This window comes from Oncorhynchus mykiss, chromosome 2 (assembly GCF_057628025.1).
Source record: "Oncorhynchus mykiss isolate SJ-2025 chromosome 2, ASM5762802v1, whole genome shotgun sequence".
Classification (NCBI taxonomy): Eukaryota; Metazoa; Chordata; class Actinopteri; order Salmoniformes; family Salmonidae; genus Oncorhynchus; species Oncorhynchus mykiss.
In genome coordinates, this window is record NC_143023.1 from 1,724,159 (window position 1) to 1,743,757 (window position 19,599).

Here is a 19,599-nt window from a genome sequence, read left to right on the forward strand (position 1 = left end):
ACTCCTAACCTTAACCCTTTAAACTAACTCCTAACCTTAACCCTTTAAACTAACCCCTAACCTTGACCCTTTAAACTAACCCCTAACCTTAACCCTTTAAACTAACTCCTAACCTTAACCCTTTAAACTAACCCCTAACCTTAACCCTTTAAACTAACTCCTAACCTTAACCCTTTAAACTAACTCCTAACCTTAACCCTTTAAACTAACTCCTAACCTTAACCCTTTAAACTAACTCCTAACCTTAACCTTTTAAACTAACACCTAACCTTAACCCTTTAAACTAACTCCTAACCTTAACCTTTTAAACTAACTCCTAACCTTAACCCTTTAAACTAACTCCTAACCTTAACCCTTTAAACTAACTCCTAACCTTAACCCTTTAAACTAACTCCTAACCTAACCTTAACCCTTTAAACTAACTCCTAACCTTAACCCTTTAAACTAACTCCTAACCTTAACCCTTTAAACTAACTCCTAACCTTAACCCTTTAAACTAACTCCTAACCTTAACCCTTTAAACTAACTCCTAACCTTAACCCTTTAAACTAACTCCTAACCTTAACTAACTCCTAACCTTAACCCTTTAAACTAACACCTAACCTTAACCCTTTAAACTAACTCCTAACCTTAACCCTTTAAACTAACTCCTAACCTTAACTAACTCCTAACCTTAACCCTTTAAACTAACTCCTAACCTTAACCCTTTAAACTAACTCCTAACCTTAACTAACTCCTAACCTTAACCCTTTAAACTAACACCTAACCTTAACCCTTTAAACTATCTCCTAACCTTAACCTTTTAAACTAACTCCTAACCTTAACCCTATAAACTAACTCTAACCTTAACCCTTTAAACTAACTCCTAACCTTAACCCTTTAAACTAACCCCTAACCTTAACCTTTTCCTTAAAGATGTATAATTTAGCTGAAAGCAAAGTCCCGTCTCTGTGGGAAAACCACGGTTTCCGTCCCCAAAACGGTAACTTATTCCCTACATAGTAGTGCACCACATAGGGATCAGGGTGAATAGATGTCCGTTTGGGATGCAGCCCAACTGATTACAGGTAGACTTTGGCCCTGGAGGGACTGTTACAGGAAGAGACAGACCGGAGCGCTGTGGAAGAGGTGAGTAGATCTGAGGGTAGAATTATAAGACAACCGATGTGTTTAATAAAGGATTTGTTACTCCGACTGCTGTTGTACATTACACGTGTGATGTACTGTCACTAACTGACTTAGTTAAATAAAGATTCCCTATCGACAGTCGTGGGTTATTCCACAATGACAGGGGAGGATTTTAGAGTTGGATTTGACCTATATTATTTACAAATATATTTTTATTTTTTTAGATGAAATATGAACATATTTTGTATCTTTATAGTTTGTCATTTTTGTTGCAATTACTAGTGCTTTTCTCTCCATTTCACGGAGTATTCAACAGGATCTTGTGTCTGTCAGGACAGTGAAAGGAAGAGGAAGGTTTATTGCCTGGTTAATGACACAGGTATATTTCTCTGTGTGTGAGTGATTAGGACTTATTACCTGACGAAAATCTTTTAGGAGGGTAACATGGATCCATCGAAAAGAAGCAGTGAAGTCCAACTCCCACCGCCCTACTCTCAGGACGATGGCCAACAGAACACCTATGGCCAACAGAACACCTATGGCCAACAGAACACCTATGGCCAACAGAACACCTATGGCCAACAGAACACCTATGGCCAACAGAACTACAGTTCTCCCCACTACGGTCTGAACGTTGGCCCTGGCAACATAGCGGTGGTCTCACCAGCGGGTCAGTATAACGACATGGGTCAGGGTCATCCCGAGGACCAACAACAACAATGGGCTGCTCCACTACCACCTGACTATTCCACCGGGCTGGAGGACACCGGCTGCTTTGATGACAAAGCCATAAGAAGAGGTTAGTCAGTGCCTACGTCTGAAATGGTACCCTATTTCGCTATGTAGTCGCCTACTTTTGACCAGCGCCCATAGGGTTCTGTTGAAAAGTAGTGCACTACATAGGGAATAGGGGGCCATTTGAGACTCAGCACAGGTTTTTTTTGGGGGGGGGGGTGGTGTCCTTGTATCATGATGATCTGGAGCCCGCATCAATCCTGTCCTAGTAGGAGTGCTGATTTAGGATCAGTTTTCCCTTTAAGATCATAATTAATACCATTGTATGGACAGGGTAAATAAACCTGATCCTAGATCAGCAACCGTCTTATTGGCCTGAAGTTAACCAGTGGGCCCACTGTAAACACCTGGTTAAGGTAAACCTGACTCAGTGGGCCCACTGTAAACACCTGCTTAATGTATACCTGACTCAGTGGGCCCACTGTAAACACCTGGTTAAGGTATACCTGACTCAGTGGGCCCACTGTAAACACCTGCTTAATGTAAACCTGACTCAGTGGGCCCACTGTAAACACCTGCTTAATGTATACCTGACTCAGTGGGCCCACTGTAAACACCTGCTTAATGTATACCTGACTCAGTGGGCCCACTGTAAACACCTGCTTAATGTATACCTGACTCAGTGGGCCCACTGTAAACACCTGGTTAAGGTATACCTGACTCAGTGGGCCCACTGTAAACACCTAGTTAAGGTATACCTGACTCAGAGGGTCCACTGTAAACACCTGGTTAAGGTATTCCTGACTCAGTGGGCCCACTGTAAACACCTGGTTAAGGTATACCTGACTCAGTGGGCCCACTGTAAACACCTGGTTAAGGTATACCTGACTCAGTGGGCCCACTGTAAACACCTGGTTAAGGTATACCTGACTCAGTGGGACCACTGTAAACACCTGGTTAAGGTATACCTGACTCAGTGAGCCACTGTAAACACCTGCTTAATGTATACCTGACTCAGTGGGCCCACTGTAAACACCTGGTTAAGGTATACCTGACTCAGTGGGCCCACTGTAAACACCTGCTTAATGTAAACCTGACTCAGTGGGCCCACTGTAAACACCTGCTTAATGTATACCTGACTCAGTGGGCCCACTGTAAACACCTGGTTAAGGTATTCCTGACTCAGTGGGCCCACTGTAAACACCTGGTTAAGGTAAACCTGACTCAGTGGGCCCACTGTAAACACCTGGTTAAGGTATACCTGACTCAGTGTGCCCACTGTAAACACCTGGTTAAGGTATACCTGACTCAGTGGGCCCACTGCAAACACCTGGTTAAGGTATACCTGACTCAGTGGGCCCACTGTAAACACCTGGTTAAGGTATACCTGACTCAGTGGGCCACTGTAAACACCTGGTTAAGGTATACCTGACTCAGTGGGCCCACTGTAAACACCTGGTTAAGGTATACCTGACATCTGGTGACTGTTAAGTGATGTTTCCACAGGCTTTATAAAGAAGGTGTACCTGACTCTGATGATTCAGCTTCTAGTCACCTTTGGGATCATCTGTGCCTTTCTGTATTGGTGAGGCACTTTGAGTGTTACCCAACTATAAAACTTCAACACTTTAAGACTTCAACACTTTAAAACTTCAACACTTTAAGACTTCAACACTTTAAAATTGCAACACTTTAAAACTTCAACACTTTAAAACGTCAACAGTTTAAGACTTCAACACTTTGAGACTTCAACACTTTAAAACTTCAACACTTTAAGACTTCAACACTTTAAGATTTCAACACTTTGAGTGTTACCCAACTATAAAACTTCAACACTTTTAAGACTTCAACACTTTAAGACTTCAACACTTTAAAACTTCAACACTTTAAGACTTCAACACTTTAAAACTTCAACACTTTGAGTGTTACCCAACTATAAAACTTCAACACTTTTAAGACTTCAACACTTTAAAACTTCAACACTTTAAGACTTCAACATTTTAACACTTCAACACTTTTAAGTTTTCCCCGACATTAAAACTTCAACACCTAAACACTTCAACACTTTAACACCTAATCACTTCAACACTTTAACACCTAAACACTTCAACACTTTAACACCTAAACACTTCAACACTTTAACACCTAAACACTTCAACACTTTAAGACTTCAACACTTTAAGACTTCAACACTTTAAGACTTCAACACTTTAAGATTTCAACACTTTAAGACTTCAACACTTTAAGACTTCAACACTTTAAGATTTCAACACTTTAAGACTTCAACACTTTAAGTGTTACCCGACATTAAAACTTCAACACCTAAACACTTCAACACCTAAACACTTCAACACCTAAACACTTCAACACTTTAAGACTTCAACACTTTTAAGTGTTACCCGACATTAACACTTCAACACCTAAACACTTCAACACTTTAAGACTTCAACACTTTAAGATTTCAACACTTGCAGTTGTCCCAACACGTTGAAGTGTTGAAAGCAGCTTCCCCCGTTAGATTCCAATGTTATATTTTTGAACTGCACAATACCACAGTTTTATAATGTACCTACAAGAAGTGTATAAAACAAAGAGATGAGTTGTCTTCTGTAATCGTAGGGAGGCTCTGAGGCTCTGGTCTATGAAGACCTACTGGTTTTCTTCCTGCATGATGTAAGTAAATGTCACGACGGCCACTGAATCCTACAGAATCTCTCTGCTTTTACTCCTGGGCCAGTATTCAGAAACCTTCCCACAGCAGGAGTGCTGATCTAGGATCTGATTGGGTCTTTTAGATCATGTCGTGGAATATTCTAATCGAATGAGAGAACTTTGTCATTTCGATTAATTCAATATCGATTAATTATTGCAATAATGAGGCTGGTCTACCAAACACCCTTGAGTGTTGAACCGAGTAACCTAACTTTTACACAAATGCAGAGTTCTTTAATACGACTGACACTAAGAATGCTTAGTCATGGTTGGTTCAACCCCTCCCATGCAGACCAAGGAGCATCATAAACCACTCTGGGTTCATCCAGTCGTTATCTGCACAGGGTGGTTATCTTAACCCCACCCTGGCTTAGTTTCCCAGATGGAAGGATGATTTTGAGACAGTGAGGGATTGTTCTGCTCCTAAGCTATCTCTAGTAAAACACATTCTTGTCTAGGTAATGCAGTTTTTTAAACTAATTTTGTCAGCTCAAACCATCTCTAGTGACCATACGCCCAGATTAGCTGCAGGAAGCTAGAGTGGAGACCATAAAAACTGAGACACTAGCAGGACAGACATGTCTTACTATTAGTTAAATATTAATGGTTAACAATTCATATAAAATAAATCAGATAAATAGGTAAATTGTCTCTCACAAATCATATTAAATGCCGTGACATGGACATTGGACCTGATGCCAAATCAGCACTCCTACTCTGAGTCACTTTATGAACACAGGCCCTGACATCTAAACAACGGACAGATGAACCCCACACACGAAGACCTTTATATTGAGCGCTGTGATTGTACCATATTGTATTAATATATTGTACCGTTGTTTCCTGAACAGAGCAGTGGTGATTGTCATCATCATTTCCTTGTCCTGTTGTGCCAATATACGTCGGAAGGTCCCGCTCAATTTCCTAGCCTTGGGACTGTTTGTAAGTATCGATTCCAAGAAGGCATCAATAAACGTTTCACACGTTGGTTGTATGGTCTGACCTTTGTGTTATTTTTCTGTGTAGACCACTGCAGAAGGTCTACTGCTGGGCTCTGTGACTGTGTGAGTACTGTATGCCTCTGGAGGGACCCTGATGTACTTGCTCTCTGATGGATAGACTAAATCCTTTACCATCCAGCATGTTAGTCATGCACACGGCGGGTTGGCAGTATGAGCTTATGTCTAAACCGATCCTCCATGGAGGTTGGCAGTATGAGCTTATGTCTAAACCAATCCTCCATGGAGGTTGGCAGTGTGAGCTTATGTCTAAACCAATCCTCCATGGAGGTTGGCAGCATGAACTTATGTCTAAACCAATCCTCCATGGAGGTTGGCAGTATAATCTTATGTCTAAACCAATCCTCCATTGAGGTTTGTAGGGATGCCAGACTAATAGATCTAGTAATATTTCAGTGTAGTGTTGAAAAACTCCGGTAACTTTCCTAAAAAAATGTCAAGTTTTCCAGAAATCATGGTTGGAGAATTCCTGCTTTCATTCTTATTCCCTCCCAATTCCGGGGGCATCGTCCAACCAGGACTTCTGGGAATTTGGTGGAAACGTTACAGAACCGTTGCAACCCTATTTCAGTGATAGACGTGAGTTTGGTTTGTGTTGCAGGTTCTATGAGGCGGAAGCTGTTATGTGGGCTGTGGGCGCCACAGCACTGGTCTCCCTGGCTCTGAGTGTCTTCGCCATGCAGTCCAGAGTACGTCCTCTCTCCATAGATGTAGAAAGACGGCACACCTGAAATCCTTGTAAATGACCGTGTTCTGTGAAAGCACGGGCAGCGCCCTTAGTGGCTGTCTTCCATTTTTAAAGTAGTCCATTTGCTCTCCTTCAACTTGTGAGTGTACTGGTAATCTATGAAGGAACAATAACACACTGCATACCACCATCTACTGTGCTGCAGTGTGTACAGGCTGAACAGGTAAAAGCCAGGTTGGTGATTTACTGCCACCTGCAGTTATGGAATGTTTACTGAGGAGTTTAAATCATTGGCTGACCCCTCCTGATGACCTGCATGGAATTCAAAATTACTACTTCAAAATGGGGAGAATCTCAATAGCATTTCTTTGATTCGTCACATCTTCTCTACTCGCCTCCTTCTCAAAACCTATAAGATGACAAGGTCCTGAGGTTCCTCCTTTCTCAACACCTATTGGATGACAAGGTCCTGAGGTTCCTGAAAAGGTCAGAAGGGAGGGAGCTCTGACCTTTTCATCCAATGGGTTTTGAGAAGGAGGCGAGGAGAGAGGACACGAGGATTCAAGGAAATGCAATTGCAGGCTGAGTGTGATGAGGTATGGCACGTTAAAAAAAGTTTTGCGGTTAAGTTTCCATGTACCGGACAAAACGATCTAAGTTAAATGGTTTCCATGTACCAGACAAAACGATCTAAGTTAAATGGGTTTCCATGTACCAGACAAAACGATCTAAGTTAAATGGGTTTCCATGTACCAGACAAAACGATCTAAGTTAAATGGGTTTCCATGTACCAGACAAAACGATCTAAGTTAAATGGTTTCCATGTACCAGACAAAACGATCTAAGTTAAATGGGTTTCCATGTACCAGACAAAACGATCTAAGTTAAATGGGTTTCCATGTACCAGACAAAACGATCTAAGTTAAATGGTTTCCTGCATTTTCAACTCTACCATGATTTTGTCACAAACTGTTGTAGTGATCCAGCAAACTATCCCAAGCTGGTTTTGAGCATGATTACGACAGTTCGTGATTTAGACAGTTCGTGATTTAGACAGTTCGTGATTTAGACAGTTCGTGATTACGACAGTTCGTGATTTAGACAGTTCGTGATTTCGACAGTTCGTGATTTAGACAGTTCGTGATTTCGACAGTTTGTGATTTCGACAGTTTGTGATTTCGACAGTTTGTGATTTCGACAGTTTGTGATTTAGACAGTTCGTGATTTCGACAGTTTTGCTGATGAAGCGGACAGAGTGAGTTATATGATGAGATTTGGATAAAAGACAGATCATTTTTAGTGCATCTTAGTTAAATGCACTGACTAAGTGGCTCTGATTAAGAGTGTCTGCTAAATGTAGCTTACTAGCAGTGTACCATCTTTCCTCATTTCTGTTATAGTGGGACTTCACCTTAGCCAGTGGGGGCTTGTGGGTGTTCTGTTGGACTCTCATATCCTTTGCATTGTTGTGTGGAATCATGCGATCCCAGGTAAGTCAACAGTCATTTCACAGGTATACCAGTATGTACAAAATATTTAAAAAGGGGCAATATGCTATTTAAACAGTAACAATGCCTTCCACGCCACTATTTTGGTAAACAGCTGAAGAATGTGTCTGGACAAATGTAACTACTCTCAAATTCATAGGCTATGGATGCATTGACTGGCCCGAAAATGGATGTACCCATCGCAGATTGCCCCTTTTTAAAACAACAGTATTTTATATTGTGTACTTGTAATGGAGATTAAAGAACATTAACCATGTTTCAGTTTTAGAAATACACTTGTTCAGGAACTAACTTAGTCTTGTGTTTTTAATCCATAGTATGTGTACATTGTGTACGCTTGCCTGGGAACCTTGCTATTTTCTTTGGTAAGTAACATTCTTCCTCTAGCTAGTCCTTTCATTGGCTAGGGTTGTTAAGAATGCTAGTCCTTTCATTGGCTAGGGTTGTTAAGAAAGCTAGTCCTTTCATTGGCTAGGGTTGTTAAGAAAGCTAGTCCTTTCATTGGCTAGGGTTGTTAAGAAAGCTAGTCCTTTCATTGGCTAGAGTTGTTAAGAAAGCTAGTCCTTTCATTGGCTAGAGTTGTTAAGAAAGCTAGTCCTTTCAGGCACCTTCATACCACCAAGCAATGCACGTTCACTGACATCTCAATAAAAATGTATGTAGTCCTTCATACACAATCTTTAAGAAGCTTAGGAATGGTCGCCCATGTGGGGGTTTTTAAAATGAAAAAAGGCTGTGTATGACTCATTCTGTAAGCAGTCAGAAACAACCTACACAGTAATATGTATTTTTTGGGGTCGTAATATAACAACTGATTCGTGTATATGTGTGTGTATATATATATACAGCGGGGCAAAAAAGTATTGTCAGCCACCAATTGTGCAAGTTCTCCCACTTAAAAAGATGAGAGAGGCCTGTAATTTTTTAGCATAGATACACTTCAACTATGACAGACAAAATGAGAAAAATCACATTGTAGGATTTTTTATGAATTTATTTGCAAATTATGGTGTATATGTGTGTGTATATATATATATATCTCTCTCTCCAGTACCTGGTAATGGACACTCAGCTCATACTGGGCGGGAACCACAAATACAGCATTTCACCAGAGGAGTACATCTTTGCTGCTCTCAACCTGTACCTGGACATCATCTCTCTGTTCACCATGCTACTGGCACTCATTGGACTCAGCCGTTAACTTAATACGCTGTTGTCACGTCAGATAGCGCAACAAGCCACCTGCCCTGATGTAGTTGAGGGACGAGCGTGGAGTAGGAAATTAGGATAATGCCTTTTTAAAAATGAAATCAAATGAAATGTATTGGTCACATACACGTATTTAGCAGATGTTATTGAGGGTGTAGCGAAATGCTTGTGTTCCTAGCCCCAACAGAAATGCTTGTGTTCCTAGCCCCAACAGAAATGCTTGTGTTCCTAGCCCCAACAGAAATGCTTGTGTTCCTAGCCCCAACAGAAATGCTTGTGTTCCTAGCTCCAATATAAATGCTTGTGTTCCGAGCCCCAATAGAAATGCTTGTGTTCCTCGCCCCAACAGAAATGCTTGTGTTCCTAGCTCCAATAGAAATGCTTGTGTTCCTAGCCCCAACAGAAATGCTTGTGTTCCTAGCTCCAATAGAAATGCTTGTGTTCCTCGCCCCAACAGTGGATCGGCATCAGAAAGCACTTCCATGTTCCGTATTCTTTGATGTATACATTTACCCCATTGACATTCCATGTTATGCAACTTAATACCTTCAGAAAGTATTCACACCCCTTGAATTTTTCCACATTTTGTTGTGTTAGTCTGAATTTAAAATTGATAAATTGTCATTTAATGTCACTGGCCTACACACAATACCCAATAATGTCAAAGTGGAACTGTGTTTTTATTTTTTAAATATTTACTGATTAAATATAAAATAGAAAGGAACATTTAAAAAGGTATTGTCTGATATTATTCATCCTGATCAGACAGGGGTTTTTACATGGACGATACATTGGAGATAATATAAGACAAGTGCTGGAAACAATAAAACATTATGAAAAATCTGGGAAACCAGGCCTGGTATTCATAGCCGATTTTGAAAAGCCTTTTGATAAAGTACGACTGGAGTTTATATATAAATGCCTGGAATATTTCAATTTAGGAGAATCTCTTATACAATAGGTTAAAGTTATGTATAGTCAGTCACCCCAGGTGTAAAATAGTAAATATTGGCTACTTCTCAGAAAGTATTCAACTGTCAAGAGGAGAAAAACAAGGTTGTCCACTATCGGCATATATATTTATTATGGCCATCAAAATGTTAGCAATTAAAATCAGATCCAACAATAAGATCAAGGGGCTAGAAATCCAGGGCTTAGAAACAAAGGTGTCATTGAACGATTCATGTTTTCTTTTTAATCCACAATTTGGATCCCTCCAGAGCCTCATGAAGTTGGTTGTAATTTCAGTTTAATCCTCCAGAAAAGATAGAACAAATATTATAGTTAAATTCAAATATATATTTTTTTAGTCAATTCGTATATCTTTGGAAATACATTTTAAAAAACAGTATAATCTTTGTAAATTACATCATTAATAGGAATGCTGGAGTTATGTCACACACGCATTGGAAATGTCTGCTCTACTCAAAATTACAACCAACTAATTGCAGCATTATCACAAAAAAAATGGAAGAGGCAAGTGGAAGGGGGAAAAGGCAAGAAACTTGTCTGTCAGCCCTGCATTAAAGACCAACATTGGTTAAAGGAACTTGTCTGTCAGCCCTGCATTAAAGACCAACATTGGTTAAAGGAACTTGTCTGTCAGCCATGCATTAAAGAACAACATTGGTTAAAGGAACTTGTCTGTCAGCCCTGCATTAAAGACCAACATTGGTTAAAGGAACTTGTCTGTCAGCCCTGCATTAAAGACCAACATTGGTTAAAGGAACTTGTCTGTCAGCCATGCATTAAAGACCAACATTGGTTAAAGGAACTTGTCTGTCAGCCCTGCATTAAAGACCAACATTGGTTAAAGGAACTTGTCTGTCAGCCCTGCATTAAAGACCAACATTGGTTAAAGGAACTTGTCTGTCAGCCATGCATTAAAGACCAACATTGGTTAAAGGAACTTGTCTGTCAGCCCTGCATTAAAGACCAACATTGGTTAAAGGAACTTGTCTGTCAGCCCTGCATTAAAGACCAACATTAGTTAAAGGAACTTGTCTGTCAGCCCTGCATTAAAGACCAACATTGGTTAAAGGAACTTGTCTGTCAGCCCTGCATTAAAGACCAACATTGGTTAAAGGAACTTGTCTGTCAGCCCTGCATTAAAGACCAACATTGGTTAAAGGAACTTGTCTGTCAGCCCTGCATTAAAGACCAACATTGGTTAAAGGAACTTGTCTGTCAGCCATGCATTAAAGACCAACATTGGTTAAAGGAACTTGTCTGTCAGCCATGCATTAAAGACCAACATTGGTTAAAGGAACTTGTCTGTCAGCCCTGAATTAAAGACCAACATTGGTTAAAGGAACTTGTCTGTCAGCCATGCATTAAAGACCAACATTGGTTAAAGGAACTTGTCTGTCAGCCCTGCATTAAAGACCAACATTGGTTAAATGAACTTGTCTGTCAGCCATGCATTAAAGACCAACATTGGTTAAAGGAACTTGTCTGTCAGCCCTGCATTAAAGACCAACATTGGTTAAAGGAACTTGTCTGTCAGCCATGCATTCTCTGCAGATCCTCTCAAGCTCTGTCAGGTTGGATGGGGAGCTTCGCTGTTCAGCTATTTTCAGTTCTCTCCAGAGATGTTCGATCGGGTTCAAGTCCGGGCTCTGGCTGGGCCACTCAAGGACATTCAGAGACTTGTCCCGAAGCCACTCCTGCGTTCTCTTGGCTGTGTGCTTAGGGTCGTAGTCCTGATGGAAGGTGAACCTTCGCCCCAGTCTGAGGTCCTGAGTGCTCTGGTGCAGGTTTTTATCAAGGATCTCAACCCCCTTGTTATGGCAAGCCTAAGTTCAGTAGTGAAAATAAGCTTAACAAGTCACTTAAGTTGCATGGACTGTGTGCAATAATAGTGTGTAACAGGATTTTTGAATTACTACCTGTAACCCACACATACAATTATCTGTAAAGGTCCCTCAGTCAAGCAGTGAATTTTAAACACAGATTCAACCACAAAGACTAGGGAGGTTCTCCAATGATCCAATGATCAGATATAGATTTTTATGTTTTTGTATTGAAAAAAAAACGTTCCACCCAGTAGTAAAATTCAATGTTTATTGGCCACACATCAAAACAGTATGTTTTTCATTTCAAGAGGGAATGTATAAGGTATAGACTATGAAAGTGCAAATAGTATTTCAAGGATTAGTTGCTTTATAATAAAAATGTAACGGCTTTCAACAACATTTGCCATTTTTTAAAATTGTATATATTTTTTTTAAAGTAAAATACCAAGAAAATCCAAATGTAATTTTATGTTTTACTCATTTCATGCACAGTTGAAACTGTTACATCAAGACTGAAGTCCCACAAGTTCACCAGCTTCGTGTACGGCACTCACAGCTTCACGTTTGCAAGACACGTTTCAATGCAATAAGTTTCTTCAGCGGTTGTTTCAATAGTCACTGTACAATTACTTCAGATACAAATCACACTAGGTTTGGCTAAAGATCAATTACTTCAGATACAAATCACACTAGGTTTGGCTAAAGATCAATTACTTCAGATACAAATCACACTAGGTTTGGCTAAAGATCAATTACTTCAGATACAAATCACACTAGGTTTGGCTAAAGATCAATTACTTCAGATACAAATCACACTAGGTTTGGCTAAAGATCAATTACTTCAGATACAAATCACACTAGGTTTGGCTAAAGATCAATTCCAAAATGTGAAACGTTGAAATATCAATATAATTTCTAATTCATTAATACTTTATATAGGCAACAAATCAATACACCTTGTTCTTTTCTTTCAAAATTAGTTATTCAGTATATCTCGATATCCATTTTCAAATCGTAATAAGAAACGTCCAATTTAAATAAAGACGTCAGTTTTTTTTCCCCCGCTGTCCTGCATTGTGTTTTCTGCTCCAGGATACATTTTATAAATACCTTTCACCCCAAAAGTCAAACACTCGTCATCAACTTGTAGATCAGTTATCGAACCCACAGGTATGTCTGTCCATCCAAGAACAACCCACCAAAGCCCATCTGCAACAAAATAACTAACAAACCAGTAAAACAGTGTTTAATATCATCAGGTCAAAATCAGAGGTGTCATTTATAAAACATGATATAAATACAACACTCTGGGAAAAAACTTGATACCACACTAAAGAGAGGCTACAATTATAAAAACGTCTTTTAAAAAAAGTATCAGGTTTGGACACGTGTTAGTGTTGTGAGTGGAATTTCTATAACGTGTGTTTGTAGTTTGTACATTACATGACCAAAAGTATGTGGACACCTGCACGTCCAACATCTCATTCCAAAAAACATGGGTATTAAATATGGAGTTGGTCCACCCCTTTGCTGCTATAACAGCCTCCTCTCTTCTGGGAAGGCTTTCCACTAGATGTTGGAACATTACTGAGGGGACTTTCTTCCATTCAGTCACAAGAGTATTAGTGAGGTCGGCGCATTGATGTTGGGCGATTAGGCCTCCTGGCTCGCAGTCTGCGTTCCAATTCATCCCAAAGGTGTTCGATAGGGTTGAGGTCAGGGCTCTGTGCAGGCCAGTCAAGTTCTTCTACACTGATCTCGACAAACCATTTCCGTATGGACCTCGCTTTGTGAACGGGGGCATTGTCATGCTGAAATAGGAAAGGGCCTTCCCGAAACATTTGTCTCAAAGTTGGAAGCAGAGAATCATCTAGAATGTCATTGTATGCTGTAGCATTAAGATTTCCCTTCACTGGAACTAAGGGGCCTGAACCATGAAAAACAGCCCCAGACCATTATTCCTCATCCACCAAACTTTTACAGTTGGCACTATGCATTCAGGCAGGAAGCGTTCTCCTGGCATCCGCCAAACCGAGATTAGTCCGTTGGACTGCCAAATGGTGAAGCGTGATTCATCACCCCAGAGAACACGTTTCCACTGCTCCAGAATCCAATGGTGGTGAGCTTTACACCACTCCAGCCGACGCTTGGCATTGCGGATGGTGATCTTAGGCTTGTGTGCGGCTGCTAGGCCACGGAAACCCATTTCATGAAGCTCCCAACGAACAGTTCTTGTGCGGACGTTGCTTACCAGAGGCAGTTTGAAACTCGGTAAGTGAGTGTTGCAACCGAGGTCAGACGATTGTTACGTGCCAAGCGCTTCAGCACTCGGGTGGTCCCGTTCTGTGAGCTTATGTGGCCTACCACTTAGCGTCTGAGCCGTTGTTGCTCCTAGACATTTTCACTTCACAATAACAGAACTTACAGTTGCTCTAGCAGGGCAGAAATTTGACAAACTGACTTGTTGGAAAGGTGGCATCCTAGGACGGTGCCACGTTGAACGTCAATGAGCTCTTCACTAAGGCGATTCTACTACCAGTGTTTTGTCTATGGAGATTGCATGGCGGCGTGCTCAATTTTATACACCTGTCGACAACAGGTGTGGCTGAAATAGCCGAATCCACTAATTTGAAGGGATGTCCACATACTTTTGTATATATAGTGTAGCTACACACTATTACTTACTGTAAGACCTCTGTAAAATGTGGCAATACATTTAAAAAGATTGACATAAAGGCACTGTAATGAATTGCGTAGAGAACCATTTTTTTACGACCCATTGAACCCCTCTACTGTAGTTGCTGAGTCCCAACAAGGCTTAAAACTTTCGTAACAGGTTTATTTATATATCTTTATAAAACGGGCCGGTTTCCTCATTCGGCCTACACCTAGTTCTGGGCTAAGAGAGCAGTGGTGAATGGACATTCTCCATTGAAAGTGATGTTCAGTCCAGGACCAAGGGGTCGTCTGAGAAAGCAGCCCTATAATAGTTCAGAATGAACCAGTGACATCATTATTAGGTAAAAAACATGAACAACGTATCTGATTACAATTCTCCTCTTAACTACTGTTGTCTTCCGATTGGAGTGAACAGCAGGAGATTGTTCCTCTCTATTGTCCCATCAGGGCTACTGGCCTCGTCCATCTTCACGAAGACAGTCTTCTAATGGGTTCTAGCCTCGTCCATCTTCATGAAGACTGTCTTATAATGGGTTCTGGCCTCGTCCATCTTCATGAAGACAGTCTTCTAATGGGTTCTAGCCTCGTCCATCTTCACGAAGACAGTCTTCTAATGGGTTCTAGCCTCGTCCATCTTCATGAAGACAGTCTTCTAATGGGTTCTAGCCTCGTCCATCTTCACGAAGACAGTCTTCTAATGGGTTCTAGCCTCGTCCATCTTCACAAAGACAGTCTTCTAATGGGTTCTAGCCTCGTCCATCTTCACGAAGACAGTCTTCTAATGGGTTCTAGCCTCGTCCATCTTCATGAAGACTGTCTTCTAATGGGTTCTAGCCTCGTCCATTTTCATGAATACTTGACATACATCAGGCTGTCAGTCAGACTGTCTTCTAATGGGTTCTAGCCTCGTCCATTTTCATGAATACTTGACATACATCAGGCTGTCAGTCAGACTGTCTTCTAATGGGTTCTAGCCTCGTCCATTTTCATGAATACTTGACATACATCAGGCTGTCAGTCAGACTGTCTTCTAATGGGTTCTAGCCTCGTCCATCTTCACGAAGACAGTCTTCTAGCCTCGTCCATCTTCATGAATACTTGACATACATCAGGCTGTCAGTCAGACTGTCTTCTAATGGGTTCAGTACAACAACATGGAATAGATCTAAGCAGGCACAATTCGTTTTTGGAGTCCACTTAGTGATTACAAACTGTGCTTTTGTTAGCCAGTGTTTGACACCTAACAATTTACAGAAACATTAGGCAGATCTGGACGGGACTGAGAGCTAGGTTTTTCTGCTGAGTCAGACTGTACACTGTTATATTGGGATAACAACACTACTAGAAGCAGGCAGCACAGCATTTGTTCTCCTGTACAGCTGATTACAGCCTCCCCCAGAACTCTCCTGTACAGCTGATTATAACCTCCCTCAGAACTCTCCTGTACAGCTGATTATAACCTCCCTCAGAACTCTCCTGTACAGCTGATTACAGCCTCCCTCAGAACTCTCCTGTACAGCTGATTATAACCTCCCTCAGAACTCTCCTGTACAGCTGATTATAACCTCCCTCAGAACTCTCCTGTACAGCTGATTACAACCTCCCCCAGAACTCTCCTGTACAGCTGATTATAACCTCCCTCAGAACTCTCCTGTACAGCTGATTATAACCTCCCTCAGAACTCTCCTGTACAGCTGATTACAACCTCCCCCAGAACTCTCCTGTACAGCTGATTATAACCTCCCTCAGAACTCTCCTGTACAGCTGATTACAGCCTCCCCCAGAACTCTCCTGTACAGCTGATTATAACCTCCCTCAGAACTCTCCTGTACAGCTGATTACAGCCTCCCTCAGAACTCTCCTGTACAGCTGATTACAGCCTCCCTCAGAACTCTCCTGTACAGCTGATTACAGCCTCCCTCATAACTCTCCTGTACAGCCTCCCTCAGAACTCTCCTGTACAGCCTACTACAGCCTCCCTCAGAACTCTCCTGTACAGCTGATTACAGCCTCCCCCAGAACTCTCCAGTACAGCCTACTACAGCCTCCCTCAGAACTCTCCTGTACAGCCTACTACAGCCTCCCTCAGAACTCTCCTGTACAGCCTACTACAGCCTCCCTCAGAACTCTCCTGTACAGCCTCCCTCAGAACTCTCCTGTACAGCCTACTACAGCCTCCCTCAGAACTCTCCTGTACAGCCTACTACAGCCTCCCTCAGAACTCTCCTGTACAGCCTCCCTCAGAACTCTCCTGTACAGCCTCCCTCAGAACTCTCCTGTACAGCCTACTACAGCCTCCCTCAGAACCAAGTCCAAACACAATACAGTATATTTCAGCAGAAAACATTTAAGAATATGATCATCAATATCAACAAACAAAAAAATTCTAGATCAAAAACTCCTGCAAAATGTATTCACTATAATAATGCAGTATAATCACCTCATGTTGTAATCTAAAACAGATCATCTGAGAGAAGCAACTTGATCGTCATTATTTTTTTCAGCAAATATCCATTGTGGGTAATATAATACCAACAACACCCAGTCAAACACCTTCCATCTCGCTTCTGAGGAGTCCATCCAGTCCTCCGTCCGTCGTTCACCCGAGGGGGGGGGGGCATCTCATGCCAGTATAGACCAGCTATCAAGTGTTTGATGTGTACTTGTAAACACTAGAAAGAGATCATAATATATCTCCTCCTAACACTACAATCAAGTCAGGATTAAATTCCCCCCAACACCATCACTGGCTACTTGGTAATGTCCCCTCTCAGTCAGGATTGGTCCTCTCTCGCTCTCTCTCTGCATGTCAGTGGTTTGACCCCTCTGAAGGCTTCTGTCTTCTATCAGACCAGGAGATTTTGCTCCTCCCATCTCATATGTTTCCTCCAATCAGAGTCATAAACAGGTGGATTTGCTCCACCAACTCGGAATTTTCCTCCAATCATAAATCAGACCAGGTGTATCTCCTCCATCCCCACTTAATATTTTTTTTCCACCAATCAGACAAGGTGTATCTGCTCCTCCCATTCTGAAGAGCTGGTGCTAGGCAGAAGGTCAGAGGTCACAGAGTCACACATGGGCGTGTCAACGTGAACAACGTTACCCCCAGCGAGCCTCTCCCCGGCCCGGTCCCCTGTCCCGGTAGTCATCATGTAGGACGGGGCCATGACCTCTGACCCCACCGTCAGGTCTAGATGGGTGGGTCTCTCCCTCTCAGCCTCCTTCTCCTCCAGGCCCTGAGAGAGGAAGGGGAAACAGTCCACATCTTCCCCCAGCTCGCCCTCACCTTTCTGGGGCTTGGCACGGGGCTGGTGGAGGTCAGCTTGGACCTCCTCCTCCTCCACCTCGGAGGCTGTGTTGGCCGTGGTCTGTGCTGCCGTGTTGAAGTCTAGGTCTGTGACTGAGGAGGTGGTGGTGGTGGAGGGGATGAGGGTGATGCTCTGAGGGTTCATGTCATGGAACCAGGCCATGATGTTACCCAGCAGGTTGGTGTTTGGGTGTGAGGGGTCCTGGAGCCCTGTTGATGCGGTGGTAGTGGAGTCCGCAGTACCATTGGAGGACGAGAACAGAGCCTGGCCTGAAGAAGGCTCCCTGAACGGGTTGAGATTGTGGTTGCTGTAGTGCTGCTGGGATGGGTGGTGGTGGTGTAATGCATAGACCCCTGAAACCCCTTCATAGAGGCGTTGGCTGCTGATGGCCCCCCGGGGCCCCACCTCCACCCTCTGGGACTCCGCGTCCAGTCTGGACGGGAGGGAGGTGCCGATGGCCCCCAGGGACGCCTCATTGGACAACAACTCTGGAGTGTCCCCGGCCGTCGCCAACCCAGACTCTTGGAGTGACAGCTGGATAGCCAATAGGATGTTGGGATCGTCCTCGTCCAATGAGCCCTGTTAACACATAAACAGAACGATGGGGGGAAGTAGGTCATGTGGAAAGGGTGGGAAGGCCCTGTAGAATACAACAGATTTAGTCTGTTTAAGACTATTGGTGATGTTTTTATGTCTAGTGGGGTGATGTGTTTATGTCTAGTAAGGTGATGTTTTTATGCCTAGTAAGGTGATGTTTTTATGCCTAGTAAGGTGATGTTTTTATGTCTAGTAAGGTGAAGTTTTTATGTCTAGTAAGGTGATGTTTTTATGTCTAGTAAGGTGATGTTTTTATGTCTAGTAAGGTGATGTTTTTATGTCTAGTGAGGTGATGTTTTTATGTCTAGTGGGGTGATGTGTTTATGTCTAGTAAGGTGATGTTTTTATGTCTAGTAAGGTGATGTTTTTATGTCTAGTAAGGTGATGTTTTTATGTCTAGTAAGGTGATGTTTTTATGTCTAGTAAGGTGATGTTTTTATGTCTAGTAAGGTGATGTTTTTATGCCTAGTAAGGTGATGTTTTTATGTCTAGTAAGGTGATGTTTTTATGTCTAGTAAGGTGATGTTTTTATGTCTAGTAAGGTGATGTTTTTATGTCTAGTAAGGTGATGTTTTTATGTCTAGTAAGGTGATGTGTTTATGCCTAGTAAGGTGATGTTTTTATGCCTAGTAAGGTGATGTTTTTATGTCTAGTAAGGTGATGTTTTTATGTCTAGTAAGGTGATGTTTTTATGCCTAGTAAGGTGATGTTTTTATGTCTAGTAAGGTGAAGTTTTTATGTCTAGTAAGGTGATGTTTTTATGTCTAGTAAGGTGATGTTTTTATGCCTAGTAAGGTGATGTTTTTATGCCTAGTAAGGTGATGTTTTTATGCCTAGTAAGGTGATGTTTTTATGTCTAGTAAGGTGATGTGTTTTGTCTAGTGAGGTGATGTTTTTATGTCTAGTAAGGTGATGTTTTTATGTCTAGTAAGGTGATGTTTTTATGTCTAGTAAGGTGAAGTTTTTATGTCTAGTAAGGTGATGTTTTTATGTCTAGTAAGGTGAAGTTTTTATGTCTAGTAAGGTGATGTTTTTATGTCTAGTAAGGTGAAGTTTTTATGTCTAGTAAGGTGATGTGTTTATGTCTAGTGAGGTGATGTTTCTGTGAAGACAGACGGTAAAGAAAAATGTTATCAAAAGTAAGAAATAAAACCCATTTTTATACCGGCAGGTCTAAACTTCACATCGGCACACAACATGTCATTTTTTTGTCTGTCG

The 19,599-nt window shown here is 41.8% G+C and overlaps 2 protein-coding genes across 5 annotated transcripts in view; one reads left to right on the forward strand and one right to left on the reverse strand.

Annotated features, from left to right (window-relative positions):
- Nucleotides 1-1,015: 1,015 nt before the first annotated feature.
- LOC149984746 (protein lifeguard 1-like) lies at nt 1,016-9,733 on the forward strand. 2 transcript variants are annotated; one of them, XM_090215900.1, is made up of 10 exons: nt 1,016-1,128; nt 1,564-1,927; nt 3,370-3,448; nt 4,483-4,536; nt 5,427-5,517; nt 5,602-5,639; nt 6,196-6,283; nt 7,683-7,772; nt 8,108-8,155; nt 8,842-9,733. In XM_090215900.1, exons 2-10 carry the CDS (start codon nt 1,573-1,575, stop codon nt 8,989-8,991), a joined length of 993 nt encoding a protein of 330 aa, XP_090072026.1. In that variant the 5' UTR covers nt 1,016-1,128; nt 1,564-1,572; the 3' UTR covers nt 8,992-9,733. The 2 variants fall into 2 exon arrangements, with proteins under 2 accessions (XP_090072026.1, XP_090072031.1); XM_090215905.1 differs by having other exon boundaries at nt 1,060-1,128; nt 1,536-1,927.
- A 2,315-nt stretch (nt 9,734-12,048) lies between these two features.
- The window catches only part of LOC110516483 (ankyrin repeat and IBR domain-containing protein 1), a 74,513-nt gene continuing 66,962 nt past the window's right edge, over nt 12,049-19,599 (reverse strand). For 2 of the 3 annotated variants that reach the window (XM_090215909.1, XM_090215914.1), the window contains one exon: nt 12,049-18,363. In XM_090215909.1, the coding sequence (XP_090072035.1) occupies nt 17,476-18,363 (888 nt within the window). In that variant the 3' untranslated portion in view covers nt 12,049-17,475. The remainder of the gene's footprint in view (nt 18,364-19,599) is intronic. The other variant, XR_016490611.1, reaches the window with a different exon arrangement.